Genomic DNA, 14944 nt, shown 5'->3' on the forward strand with positions numbered 1-14944 from the left:
CTGAAGCCAGACCCCGGGGAAACTTTGACGGAGCTCCAGCAGAACCGGGGAGCCGTCCACGGACTAATTACAGCCCAGGACGGACTCACCAGAGCGGCCGGAGCCCGCCAGCCGAGCGGCAGGGAGATCCGTGGAGGCAGAGAGCTCAGGGAGCCGTAGAACCAGAAGCGGGGAAAAACGCTCAAAAACGGCCGAAAACCCGAAAATCACTGGTACGCTCGCATACGTGAGGCCTGCGAAGGCCCCTGGAGGGGTCCACGGCCGAAAATCCGCTTCTTTTTGTGTCTGAGTGCTCTTCAAAAACTCTCTCCTGAAATCCTGCCGGCGGGGTTTTGTCTTTCTGTGAGCTGGAAGTGCTATTTTCCCCGATTGGGCGGGGCTTAAGCGGGTGTCAAGGGAGGGCAATGCTTTGTATGCCCGGAAACCCATTTTTCATTTATCCCGGCTCCTGTGAGCGTGCTAAAAATCATTCGACCGCACAGGGCTGTGCTCCGGAACACGGGCTGTCGGCCAGCGGTGCGTTTTTCCCGCATTTATTGGTTTTTGACCGTTTTTCCGGCCTTTTCCCGGCGCGACTTCCGCCGCTTCCCCGCTCCGGGGAAACCGTTTAAAAATCGGAGACCCACGCCGAATTGTTCTCCTGGCTTAGGCATTCACGGGGATATATGGCTTCCCCGGGCAGAACGCGTTTTCACCCGCTCTACCGGAAGTTGAAGTTGACCGGGCGGAAAAACGGCACTCTTTCGCGGCTTAAAAATCGGGGAAACGGTATAAAAATCAGAGACCCGCGCCGAATTGTTCTCCTTAGCGAGACCTTTAAAAGCATGTATGGCTTGCCCGGGGTGGCATTCATTTTTACACGCTTTTTTGCAAGTTGAAGTTGACCGACCGGAGCCAAAACTCACAGGCGGAGTCCATCGCTCAAGCACGGGGGAGAGAAGCGAGACTGCAGCCTCTATGAGAACCGGGGGCCACGCTCCGGAGCCACTCAACCCGGCAGAGGCTCCACAATCCCGGGTAACAGAGAACCGGGACAGCAGCCTCTCTGAGAACCAGGGCCTGCTGCGGAGCTACTCACCCCAGCCGTGGCTCCACATCCCCGGGTAACAGAGACCGGGACTGCAGCCTCTCTGAGAACCAGGAATCGTTAAAGTGTTTTTAATTCTACCCGGGAAAGGGGACCAGAGCCGGGTAAACAGAACTGGGACGGCAGCCTCTCTGAGAACCAGGCCTGGAGCTCACCGAGTGAGAACCAGGAATCGGTAAAGTGTTTTTAATTCTACCCGGGACAGGGGACCAGAGCCCCGGGTAACTGAACCGGGACAGCAGCCTCTCTGAGAACCAGGAATCGGTAAAGTGTTTTTAATTCTACCCGGGACAGGGGACCAGAGCCCCGGGTAACAGAGAACCAGGACAGCAGCCTCTCTGAGAACCAGGCCTGGAGCTCACCGAGTGAGAACCAGGAATCGGTAAAGTGTTTTTAATTCTACCCGGGAAAGGGGACCGGAGCCCCGGGTAACAGAGAACCAGGACCGCAGCCTCTCATACAACCAGGGCCTGCTGCGGAGCTACTCACCCCAGCCGTGGCTCCACATCCCCGGGTAACAGAGAAACCACCAATACAGCCTCTCATACAACCAGGCTCTCCATCACAACCACTTACCCCAGCCGGGCATCCACACCCCCGGGTAACACAGAACCACCAATCCAGCCTCTCTTACAACCAGGCCCTCCATCCGAACCTGCGGACTTCTGTGAAATCAAACTGTCCACTTAGAAATCAAACTGATTGATAATCAATATCACCTGCTGTTGTGCAAATGGAATAGACAACAGGTGGAAATTATTTTCATATTTATTTCATTCATTCAGATCTATGATGTATTATTTGAGTGTTGCCTTTATTTTTTGGAGCAGTGTAGTATATATAGCATATATATAGCATATATATAGTATATATAGTATATATAGGGTTAGTATTCAGAGGAGGACTTGCCTCCACAGAGAGGAATAAACAGCCAAAGAAAGCAGATGAATGACTGACCGTGTGCGTTCATAAAATCATGAGTTTAATGTCATTCACACAATTCTGTTTATGTTAAGTCATGAGTGTATTTTGTTGATTTATTAGTTCATCTCACAGTTTTGTATTTTAATGAAGCTTTGCATAAGCAGCAGTTGGATAACATGAAAATATTCATATGTAAGTTATCATGTGGCTAAAGTGATGATGTTGACTTCATTTCCAGTCTCCAGTTAGAGATTTGTTGAGTTCCCTTACATAAATGAAACCCTTTTTTTTTTTACTTCATTTATACATACATTCTTTTTATCCTGGTTATGAAACAGTAAAGTATGGTCAATATTTTTTCAAAGTTATTTAAAAACTTGCTAAGCAAATCCAGCAGATTGTATCAAGTAATTGACTTGGAGCATTTATTTCTCCTGGACCAGCAGGGGGTGACCATCGCTTGTGTTGTGTTATTGATTTCACAGCAATCTCATATCCAGCATGCAAGTAGCAATGGTGGAGAGAAAGCACCTCGTCATCTATGTCACTTAGTAACTGCTCTTCCAAAAGTTCCAGAAAAGAAACTAGAATATCAAATTTTCCATATTGGATATACACTGTGTTGTTACTTTTTAATGAATTTCTTTATTGTTATGCAGGAAGAATTGAAAAACTCCTTGCTGAGTTTTCAAGCAGCAGGTTTCCTTGTTCTTGTCGTTTCCTGCTGGAAAATTGGAGCCTGTGTTGTTTCAAAGCTGAACACTTTGTGCAAGCCTGACAAAAACCCACAACTCCTACATCTTGAGCCGTAGAGGGATCCCTGCAGTGTGCAGCTTTGCGTGTCACCAGGTCGCCGAGTTCAGAGCAAAGTTCAACCTGACAGGAAGCCAGAGCTGCTCTCCCCTCGTCAGTCTTTCCTCCGCTCACCATCATGCTGCAGAGTTCTGCTGGAACTCTGGGCCGACCAGGCTTCTGGCTGCAGGTCATTGTGTGTATCCTGTTGTTTTGTGTGACACCTGGAGCTCTTCACCCCCAGTGTTTGGATTTTAAGCCGCCTTTCCGTCCAGACACAGATCTGGAGTTCTGCATCATGTACCGAGAGTTTGGTTGTTGCGATGGCCAGAAGGACCAGGAACTCATGGCTAGATATTACCGGATCATGGAAAACTTGACTGAGAGGGGCCATAAGAACTGTGCAGGCTTCGTGTTGGAGCTGCTCTGCCAGGTAAGCGTCCAGGACAAAGGTCAACTGGTGCAGCATGCAGGCTTTCATCTGATCAAAACATCCAGATTCTTACGTAACATAAAGCACAGCTCTGGCGTGTCTGCAGAATCTCGCTGCATACATGGGCCTTAATACATTAGAATGTCACTAAAACTTTTTTTAAGAACTGTGTTCAAAAGAGAAAATAAAATTATCTAAACTAGAAACGTGAATAATTAGGATTTCTGGATTTACAGTTTGACAAGATAGAATTATGTTTTGTTTTGGACCAGAAATTATGAAAAAGTCAATGACATAATCTGTGTGGCCTTAAATTTGCCTCCAATAAGAAAGTAAAGAACTTCAGTTATTTCTAACCAGAATATGTCATTTAAGTTCAATATTAAACAAGTTCCAACTACAGAATATTGCCAAAATTAGAAACACCCTGTACAGGTGTCATGCTGGAGAACTTATCCATGCATTTGTTCCTTTAAGCCTGGACTGCTGTAATTATTTACAAGCTGCATTAAAAAGCTTTCAGCTGATCCAAAATGGTGCAGCAGGAGTTCTGACAAGAAGTTAAAAACAAGACAATATTTCTCCTATTTTAGCTTCTCTGTTAAATCAGCAGGTTAAATCCAGATTATTTGAGATTCCTCTTCTTGGATGTAAAACCTTTAATAATCAGATGATTTTAACTGCTTATCAAAACCTGGACCAGTTCTGTCTTTTTTGGTGCTTCCTGTTCTGTCTTCTCAAATTGTCAGTCAGTGCCAGATGGTCATTTGTACTCGGGAAGGTTCTGGTTCTGCTGGAGGTTTCTTCCTGCAAAAGTTTTCTGTCCACTGTCACCACCTGCTGGTCAGTAGGAGTAAATGGTATAAATCAACTACTTGATGCTCTGCTGGGTTTGCTTGGATAAAAAACTTAATATTTGGAGCCTCCATATGGCACACTTGTCATTATAATGCTTGTCATCATAAAGAGCATTTGCATGTACTCCAAATTGTTCAAGAATAGCAGCTGATTTAATTTGAATACCTTTTCAGCCATTTTTGGTGATTTAGGGGGTCAGGGTTTAATCATCCCTCATTTAATCAGTTTTCTCCATCTTTCGATCAGGAGTGTTCACCGTTTGCAGCTCACCTGTTTGATGCTGAGGATCCCACCACCCCACTCCGGACCATCCCAGGCCTCTGCCCCGACTACTGCTCCCAGTTCTGGAACCAGTGCCACCCAATCATACCGTTCCTGTCCGATCACCCACCTTTAAATCAGGCCAAAGACGATCAGAATCGTTTCTGCAAACTTCTACAGCTGGATGATGCTGATTACTGTTATCCTAACTTACTCAGCAATCATAAGCTGAACCAGAACCTGGGCCGGGTTCAGAAAGATTCTGATGGTTGTCTGCAACTATGTCTGGAAGAGGTGGCAAATGGTTTGAGGAACCCTCTGGCTATGGTTCACGCCAATGATGGTACACATCGGTTCTTTGTTGCAGAGCAGGTGGGGCTGGTATGGACTTACCTCCCTGACCGATCCAAGCTGGAGAAGCCATTTCTGAACATCACCAAGGCTGTGCTGACATCATCGTGGGAGGGAGATGAGAGAGGCTTCCTTGGAATCACGTTTCATCCCAAATACAAATACAATGGCAAAGTGTATGTGTACTACTCAGTGGAGGTTGGCTTTGATGAGAGAATAAGGATAAGTGAGTTCAAGGTGTCGACCAATGACATGAATCTGGTGGACCACACGTCAGAGCGGTAGGTATAGACTGGCCATCACTCCAGAGTGGAAAACATCAGAATTTTCATGTTTACAGAATAAAACAATTTTTTTATAAAACTGTTTGTCTAAAGAGTAATTCTGGAGATCGATGAACCAGCGTCCAATCATAATGGAGGGATGCTGCTCTTTGGAGATGATGGCTACCTGTACATTTTCACAGGAGATGGTGGAATGGCAGGAGATCCATTTGGAAAGTATGGGAATTCCCAGAACAAGTAAGTATACAATGGTGCAATGAGGCCATAAAGCTAAAGTTCTTAAAGTGTAACTCTGGGGATGTTCCAGGTCTGTCCTGTTGGGTAAAGTTCTTCGAATTGATGTGGATAACAACGAGAAAGGTCCGCTGTACAGAATTCCCTCAGACAACCCATTCATCCATGAGCCTGGCGCACGCCCAGAGGTATACGCTTACGGGGTCCGTAACATGTGGAGGTGCTCGGTGGACCGGGGAGATCCACAAACCAAAGAGGGGAAGGGTCGGATCTTCTGCGGGGATGTCGGCCAGAACAAGTATGAAGAAGTTGACATCATCGAGAAAGGTTGTAACTATGGCTGGAGAGCAAAAGAGGGATTCTCCTGCTATGATAAGAAGCTGTGCACCAACAGCTCACTAAGTAAGAATGCTACACTACCCTGCTTTCAGATATATCTGCACTATTGGTAGGATGGATTAGATAAGCCATAAAAATGTTTAATTCTCTAATGGAGCTGCAGAATGAGTCAAACTGACTCTTCATTCAACAACAGAAACAAAAACATTTGCAGGCATTGATGTGCTCTTCAACTAGCTCAGTGTGAAGTCAATGTTGAAAATAGACTTCAACATATCTATAAAATCTCAAAAAGCAATAACTCATTATCTAAAACTCTCCTTTTGTCGAATAAGCACAAAGAACTCCAGGTTAATAAACATAGTTCTGTATTAATTGTGCTAGTCATGCTAATGATTTGAAAAGTTAAATCATGGTTGGTCTTCATAACAAAATCTTGCTTCTGTCACACACAACATGTCATGTTCTCTCCTAATGTAAATAATTATTGGAACGGTTTGCTGGTCTTCTAGTTCTTGGAGAAATCTCCATCAGCTGGTCAAAGATCAGATTGAAATCAGAAATGAGACAGAATATTCTGATCAGTTCATGCATCACTGGATGCTGATAAGAAAAAATTAATGTACAATGTTGGTGTGAAAAACTCTGAGCGGTTTGTTCAGACAGAGTTTAAGCTTTGACTTTCACACTTCACATGTTCTATACTGAAAAGACAGAACAGGTGAGGCAATATGTACAAGAGAAACTGAGATTCTGTTTCTTTAAAAGCTGCAACTCTGGACATATGCTCCAGCTGGCAAAGCACAAGCGTAGTTGAAATAAAGAAGCAATATAAACCATCAATTCAGTCATGAGGCTTTAGAAACCAAAGTCCAACACAACAATCTTTGTTTCATGTTCTTTTAATACTTTAGCTGTGCAGCATTTTGATCTCCAAAGATCAAAACATTATGCTACAGTACATGTTTTTAAATGTGCAACAGCAATCAACTTGATTGAACTGACAGTCATGAGACTAGAAATAAGATTAGCCACAACAAAAACAGTCTCCAGACCATCTCCACAGAGGAAAACATCCCAGCAGGTTCAGCCCAACATCAGAGCGTGATGCTCAGCGAAATGACCAGAAGATCCAGAGAGCCACCTCAGACTCAATAGGACTCATTTAGCAGGGTAAAGGTTAAAGGTCAGAACACTGAACCAGGATGACTGCATTGAAGGGCTGAAGGAAAGAAACCTCTTCTTAGAAACAAGATGGCTGCCAAACTGAGGTTAGCAAAGAAAAAATTTCAGGACAAAAAAGACCAGAGTGGAGACGTTGGCGCATGATGGACGGACCTGATTTTAACTGGAAAACTAGTAGAAATCATTGAATCAAGTTTCAATAATCAAGAGAGAGACTATCAAAGAAAAGATGATGGAAGAATTGGAAAAAAGAGTGGAACGGTCTGCAAGAACGGAACCCGTTTCTGGACTCAAGAGGACGCCGACGCTCATACGCAGGAAACATGAAGATGAAAAACCAGAGGAACTATTTTCTCCTGAGCAAAAAGGCGTCAGGTTCTCCAGCAGCTCAGCGATTTGGCTGCTCAGTAAAACTGTTGCTGCTTGTTACACAAGGCCAGAAAAGCTAAATACAAATCCAGATAAAAGGAAGAAAACAGCAAATAGCACAAAACTGAACTGTTAAATGTTGTTAAAAACACTAAATCATGTGTTAGTAAATGAAAACCTCACAAAGGATAATGCAGAGATTGCTTTCCAGACACAGGCATCATGAACCAGGAGCTCTGATGAAACTTGATGCTTCTCTGAGGCTCCAGCCATTAAAAATCTTGCTGACATGGAGAAACATAATGAACAGAACAGCAACTGGAACCAACATCACAGGGTTGTTAGTGTTTGTGAACGTCCTGACGGACGTGAACGTGTCATTGAGTCATGAGTCAGAGGATGCAAGTGAAGTTTGGATCTTAAACATCATAACTGTTAGGATGTAGAAGCTGATTCAGACCCAGAGCCCAGTTTCTGTCATAAACTGTGAATGTTATTCTGAAGACAGTATTAATGTCTTTTTAATTCACTGAACAGTAGGAGCAGGCAGCAGCGCTTCTCACATTAAAAGCTTCCTTCAAACTTTGATGATATTTATTGTGGCAACAATCTGAGGATGACTGACATGATGATGATGATGATGATGATGATGATGATGATGATGATCACATGTTCAGTCGGAACCGGTTGACGGTTCTTCGCTGCTCGTTTGGTCTGGACTCAGATCAACGGTCGTTATTAAAATGATATTTTCAGTTGATAACTGGATGAACAGTTAAAACTGAGGAACAGATTTAAATTAGTCGTGTTTCTGGAACTTGTCCACAGATGAGTTTAGTAAGAAAATATTAGAGATGTATGAAAGCACAATGAAAAGTTGACTTTTATTTGTAGGACTTTCTGTCCATTGATATTAAGACCTACATGAATAACAGAGCGTTATTGATTGAAAATATTTTTATAAATAGGTTAAAAGTGATAAAAGTGGATTGTTGATCATTTGCCATGTTTACTATGTTGCATATTAATAATCAGTTTAATTTAATTATCACAAAGCAAATGACTAATTTAGTTAGAGTAAAATCACCTGAAGCTTCCTCTGAATCCTATCGGCTCCAAGTTCTCCATCAGAGCCAAAGCTCCTCTGGTAGCAGCTACTGTCTCCACACCTGATCACCTGCAATAATCAAACCTATTGATCAGCCCCGTTTTCTCTTTAGTGAGAATAATTGACCCATAGATGCACTCAGACGATGCGTTTCGTCTTTATGAGACAAACTGAGCAAAATTATTATTTATATTGGAGTGAGGTTTTCACATCTTTTATTTTTATTGCCTTTGTTTTGTGTTAGCTTATCTGAGGATAAATGCAGTTCAGTTTCATCATTTATTTTTAAATAATTAAAGATTAAGATCATGACAGACATTAGGTTCAATGTTTCTGAATGAAATCAGGTTTCAGTGGATTTAGGTGAGTTTTGGCAATTTGTACTTTGTTATTGTCCACAAAAAGGTTTTTGTAGCTGCTGCACGTTTCCATGGCAAGTACAAAGTTTGTGCATTTTTAAGCAAACTTTCTTTAAGGATTATGGTTTTGTGTATTGGGTTGTTAGTCTGTATCATGTTTTCCCTTTAATTGTTTGATTTCATCCCTGTTGTCGTGTCTTACCAATGATTGTATCCAGATGTTTCCTCATCATCTATGTGTATTTAACTTTAGCTGTTGTTCCGTTTCTCACCGGATCCTTGAATTATTTGAATGCCAGTTTTGGGAGTAGCATCATTCACCTGTTTCGACCCGTTGTGTCTGCAGCACATGGACTTTCATCATGCTTCTCTTCTTACACATAACAAATCATGACATTTTTGCGTGTTAAGGAAATACATAAGGTGAAATACAGTCAATCAAGAATAAACCCAAATCTATCTTGATTACTATTTTATAAAGAAATTAAGCAAAGAATAAAAGCAATGACTGTCCTGGCCAGTCCACGGAAGTGAAGAAAAGGTAAAACTATGTTGCTGTTAATATCTTACAGAGATGCGAGCAAAGGGGAGAATCCCAGCAGTTTCCCTTTACTTCACAACTCTGGCGTTTGACCTGCAGACTGTGACCTGGACGGTTCAAACCCAGATCAGAAATACTCTTTATGTGTTTCCAGAGAGCTGCCGCCAACATGAAGGCTGATTTATTGCTAAAATTGATTGATTGATTGAAATAAAACAAAGTTTGACATAATATGCCATGCTGAGGTTATGTAGAAGAATTCAGGTTCCACAAAGCTTCTGCTCTGTGTTTATGTTAGTGAAATGGCAATGTGTGAAAATCAGAATTGTGATCAAATCAATCAACCAATCAATTAATTTTCATTATAAAGTGTCCATTGTCCTAAAAGCAGCTGAAAAAGTTGTGCAGATCAATAAAAAAAAAAAAAAATACCAACCCCACATGGAAAATACAAAACCTACGCAGAAAAGATCCAATTCAGGAACTGCAGTTAGAAAGTTGAGTCTTGAGCCGAAGAAAAGACTTTCTGTGGCCCTCAGGTTCTCTGGCAGACCGTTCCACAAACTGGGAAAATAATACAGGCAAGAAGCCTCACCGCCAGTGTGAGTTCAGACTCTGGAAACTGTTGACAGTCCAGTGCCAGAGGACCTCAGAGTCTTTTAATCTACTGCTGCTCAGTCTGGTCATGATGAGGTTTCTTCACAGATGACGTGCTGCCCATTTACGCCTACCCTCATAAGAAGGGCAAGTCGGTGACAGGAGGATACGTGTACCGTGGCTGTGAACACCCCAACCTCAACGGCATGTACATATTTGGAGACTTCATGAGTGGGTGAGTTTATCAGGCAAACATTGTTACAATAAGCTGTGAAAACATGGACATAAGAGTTTGTTTTGTGCTCATCTCACCCAAATAAGTTAACATCAGAAAGGAATCAGGGAAGTAGACCGGGCTTATTCCAACATTTTGTATCATTTAAAATCTTCTGCAGAGGTTTAAGATGGAGCAGAGAACCAGTCTAATATTCACTGAAGTTTTTGCTTGCTTTAGGCGTCTGATGAGCCTAAAGGAGACAAACTCTGGAGAGTGGAAGTATCATGAAATCTGCATGGGAATGGGCCTGACATGTGCCTTTTCTGGACTCATCAACAACTACTATCCATATATCATCTCCTTCGCTGAAGATGAATCTGGTAACCCATGAACAAAACCTTAGCCACACGCTGTTCACAGTTTTTAGTGATTTACCAGCTTTTTATGGGCCCTGCAGGCGAGCTGTACTTCATGTCCACAGGAACACCGAGCGCCACGGCTCCTTCAGGAGTCATTTATAAAGTGGTAGATCCGTCAAGGTGAGTCACGTTTTTCTCTCATCTTTAGGAAAATAAAATCTTCCTGCAGCGTCCGCAGAATAACAGACATAGTAACCCTGTTATCAATATGGGCTCCTCTCTGCTTTCATTCAGCTTATTAATATCTATTGAATACAAGAAAATTATGCAAGTTAGCTTTTACACCTTAGCTTAGCATCTAAAGTATGTTCATAATCTCCAAGTTGATCTTCAGGTTTGAATCGTTACTGAGGAGAAACAGGTGGATCAAGAACAACATAGTGGAAACGTGCTTCACAGTTACATCATTAAAAAGTGGATATGATCAACTATAAAATGGTCACTGCAACAGACTGGCGACCTGTGACCCCGCCTCTCGCCCAGAACATTAGCTGGAGAAGCATCAGCACCTCCCGACCCCAAGAGAGAACAGAAAATAGATGGATGGATATAAAATGATCATTACATTTTCAAATTCTGTCAAAGTCAATTTTCCATTTAAAAATGTAGAGGCTCTTCATTGGTCTTTGTATGAAAACCTGGTTCAGTGACTCGTGTTGCATCCAGAGTGGGATGGTTCTTTAAACACTTTCTCTGACTGGAATCGTTTAGTTTCCTGAAAAGGATCATGTGTGATATTGTCCTTGTTAAAGTGGAGACCAGTGGTGAGCAAAATATAAATAAAATAAAGGAAAAATCTCAGCAGGGAACAGAGGGAGGAGACTCGTTAGAGAAGAGGAAGCACTGAGGCTGCTGAACCAGAACTGTGTCGTCCTTGTCCTTACAGTCCTCACCAGGTTCTTCCTCGTCCTCTGGCATCCTGCGACTGTCAGCTGTCTCCTTGGTCCAACATTCTTCAGTCAAACAGCTAAATCTCCTCGGTCCAATCAGGGTTAGGGTTAGAGATGCATATAAAAGTTGCAGGTCTTTGGCCCTTCGACCCTCCAGGCCTGGAGTTGCTCTCCATTGGTCAACAGGTTGAGGTGAAATGAAGCAGTCGTCTGAAAATCAGCTTGGTTTCCTTACATAAGGATGCCTGAGTGTTGTTGCTTTTGCTTTATATTAGTAAGGCATTTTTTCAAGAGTTAGTACAGCTTCATTAAGTAGCAGAAATAATCCAATAAGTCAAATCAATCACATAGCCTATCTTTCCCTAACGCTGATACTAAGAACTAAAAAGGGAACCTTTGAGAGAGACGGACAGAGTTTGGTGTTTTGAACCCCAGAACTGGATCCATGATGATGAAGGTGTTGGAGCAGGAGGAGGAGGTTGATTGATGAAGGCAGGGATCTCTGTTGGTCTGATGGTCTGACCTGTTGGTCACACAGGACTTGGGTGCTGGCAGGAAGGATACTGACTTAGAGCGGCAGGTCTTAGGGTGAATTCTTCATGTGTGTAGCTTTCCTCAGCTTCTTGGCTCTCAGCTCTGAAGCTCCTTCATCTTGTCTCATGATCTTTCTGGTACGTTGAGATGTAGACGAGCCGACCTCATGGAAGAAAGGCACCAGTTCTTCTTTGCCTCAGTCTTTGCCTCAGTCTTTGCCTCAGTCTTTGGGGTCTGAACCCAGCCGATGAGAGAAGTGCGATTTGAAGCCACATGTTGCAGGGCTGACTGATTGGTCGGCTCTGTGGCCCCGGCTCTTCCTCAGCTTCAGAGTTTTTTGTTCATCTTGGTCTTGGCTAGAAGCTGCCTGGAGGATCCAACCAAAGGTTCCTCTGTTGCTCTCACCTTTTATAGGGTTTAACCACCCTATGGGTGCGTTTGCTTTGGCTAGGACTGTTGCCATGCTAATTTCATTGAATGACTGCTTGGACAGATGATCTCTGATCCATCTTTCTCTTAAAGACATGCCGTCCTGATGTCTGTTCTATGTACAGCTGCAGCATGTGTGTAAGCAGATACAAGAGGCTAAAAGAGACAAAGGAAAAGACAGAATCTTTAATAGTTATATCGTATTTAGTTTCTGTTGCTTTTCAGACGTGCTCCACCAAGACGTTGCCACTACGAACCTCTTCCTGTCAGAGTCAGAAGTAACCTCATCCAGTTTGTTCCACAGGAAAGTAAGTTCATCTTCAACACTAACAGAACCAAGCTTTTTCATTCTGCCTTTTATATGTTTTTCTAGCATGTACTATGTTTTTCATCAGCTTTGATTGGGGTTGAATTGCCAGCCGAAAACACGTCTAAAGCCGAACCTACAAGGACCTACGACTGGCTTATGGACCTCCTGGATCGTCTCAGTGAAAGAGGACAAGTCCAGACCACCCCTGCTCCGATTACAACCACGAGATCACCCCAAAGTCCAAAGAGGAAAGGCCGCGGTCGGAAGGGGAAAGGCAGGTCCAGAAGCATGTCTGAGCTTCACAATGGAGCAGTAAGACTGGTCAGGGATGAATTCTTGCATGGAGACCGTGGACGGGTGGAGATCTTCGTTCACGGGGAATGGGGTACCGTGTGTGATGACTTGTGGTCAATGAAGAATGCTGAGGTGGTCTGCAAACAGCTGGGATTCAAGTATGCCTTAAAAGCAGCCAGGAATGCTGAATTTGGAGAAGGAAAGGGACTGCGGATTCTCCTGGATGATGTTCATTGCAATGGCACAGAGTTCAACCTGCTGAACTGCACACATGCTGGAGTGGGGAACCATAACTGTGCCCACTATGAAGACGCTGGAGTGATCTGTGGAAACTCAAAACCCTCTGCAGAATCCTAGAAGTTGGCAGCAGAAATAGAAAAATACTTCAAACTAACCAAACTAAGTGCTAAAATCTGAAAACCTTGTAACACAACATACCCTCCAAAGTTCATTAAAGGGAAGAAATTCTTATCAAGTTATGAGAAAATGCTTTGAATTGTCAAATTGCAGCTTGTTCAGCAGAATAAATTCATATCAAGTCATCTTGAGGTTTTAGATGGAATAAAATATATGGATTCAGTTCATTTTTTCTTTTACTTTATTGAACGTGCCAAATTACAATAAAATTACAACAATGCAAAAACAAACATTCAAAGCAGTGGTTTGAAGTATAACCTTATTAAAAGCCATTCCCAGGGCATGTTGTGAGGGGAAAGCACAACCCACATTTGGAGGCCTTGAGAGTCTTCAGTGTGGCCGTCACGGGTTTGATTCCCTGACCCTACGATATTTGCTGCATGTCTTCCCCCTTCCTGTCACCCTACTATCACAGAAAGACACAAAAAAAAACCTAGAGGGGAAAAAAAATCCAGTCCTCCAGCAACATCACAAATGATTTCATCTTGTTTAAATTATACTAGTACATTTTCATTCTACTTCCTGATTCTTGATTAATGCAATACATCCAGTGATATGCTAGTGGCTCTAATAGTATTAACTATAAAATATTAATGTTGATGCTAACAAAGATGTAACAACATAATACATCAACACAGTTTCTCATTTAGTGTAAGCCATTTTCTTATACAAAAGTTTGAATTGTTTAATGTTTGAACATATTTTATTCCAAAGAGTTTCATAGTTTCACACCAGAGACTGAAACTTCACGTGGTTCTGATCTTACAAAACTTTGAATTTGTATTTTTCTCAAATTTTAAAATCTTTCTTTTGAAAACAATTTTTACATGTTTTCTGGTAATTGTTGATTTTGTGTTTTAAATAAGACACACATTGTAAATTCAACAAATCAGTAAGTTTTACTAATCTAGAATGTGTAAATAATGGATTTGTGTCATCCAGGTAGCCGACCATATTCATTCTTATTGTCCTTTTTTGCAGTTTAATGATTGTAATGAGTTTGCATTATTATTGCCCCATACTGAAGTTGGGTAAAACATTCAGTCCAAGACATTCATCTCATAAATGCACTACGCTGATATCCACCTTAAATCCACTGACTGTACAAACGTGATCATTCATATCTGGGATGTTGTCGATAAGCAGCTCTTGTTTCAATGTTTTAAAAGTAACTAAAGAGGAAAAACAAGCAACTGCATCGACCATGTTGAAATCATTTTCTAATGTTTCAGATCTTAGAATAAAATGCTACTAAATATTGAAATGAAAGTCTGCTTCACTGTTCATTTTATTGTATTATGTTGTAGATATATTTAGGTACATTTTTTTTGAGGACTTTGTTGGCTCTTGCGGCCCGTTTTTCTTTTTAATTAGGCTGACAGGAGGGAGGGGACGGAGAGAAGAGGACATGCGGCAGATATCACCGCGGCCAGGAGTCGAACCCGCAACAGTAACGTCGAGGACTAAGGTCTCCATACGTGGGTTGTGCTAAACCACTACGCCACCACAGCATGCCAATGTTAAGGTAAATTTTGAGAGTTGTATAAATAATTGATTTTAATTGGAACCTTTTGAAGGCGTCTGCTGTCATGTCACGTCTTTTTATCCACATTCAGGACAGTCAGGAAATTAGATAAATAAAGTTTCTTTTAACAATGATGAAATATGAGATTGTGTGGTTCTTGTCCAGAGGTTGTCTGCACTATGTAGGC

The 14944-nt window shown here is 42.2% G+C and overlaps 1 protein-coding gene across 1 annotated transcript; it reads left to right on the forward strand.

Annotated features, from left to right (window-relative positions):
- The first annotated feature begins 2894 nt into the window (after positions 1 to 2894).
- On the forward strand, positions 2895 to 14490 carry hhipl1 (HHIP-like 1). Its single transcript, XM_055053585.1, has 9 exons — positions 2895 to 3236; positions 4341 to 4987; positions 5084 to 5227; positions 5298 to 5626; positions 9831 to 9957; positions 10177 to 10319; positions 10397 to 10478; positions 12437 to 12519; positions 12607 to 14490. The coding sequence occupies exons 1-9, from the start codon at positions 2943 to 2945 to the stop codon at positions 13170 to 13172; spliced, it is 2415 nt and encodes an 804-aa protein (XP_054909560.1). The 5' UTR covers positions 2895 to 2942; the 3' UTR covers positions 13173 to 14490.
- The last annotated feature ends 454 nt before the right edge of the window (positions 14491 to 14944 follow it).

This window comes from Poeciliopsis prolifica, unplaced genomic scaffold (genome assembly GCF_027474105.1).
Source record: "Poeciliopsis prolifica strain line A6 unplaced genomic scaffold, Auburn_PproV2 SCAFFOLD037, whole genome shotgun sequence".
In the NCBI taxonomy this organism is placed as follows: Eukaryota; Metazoa; Chordata; class Actinopteri; order Cyprinodontiformes; family Poeciliidae; genus Poeciliopsis; species Poeciliopsis prolifica.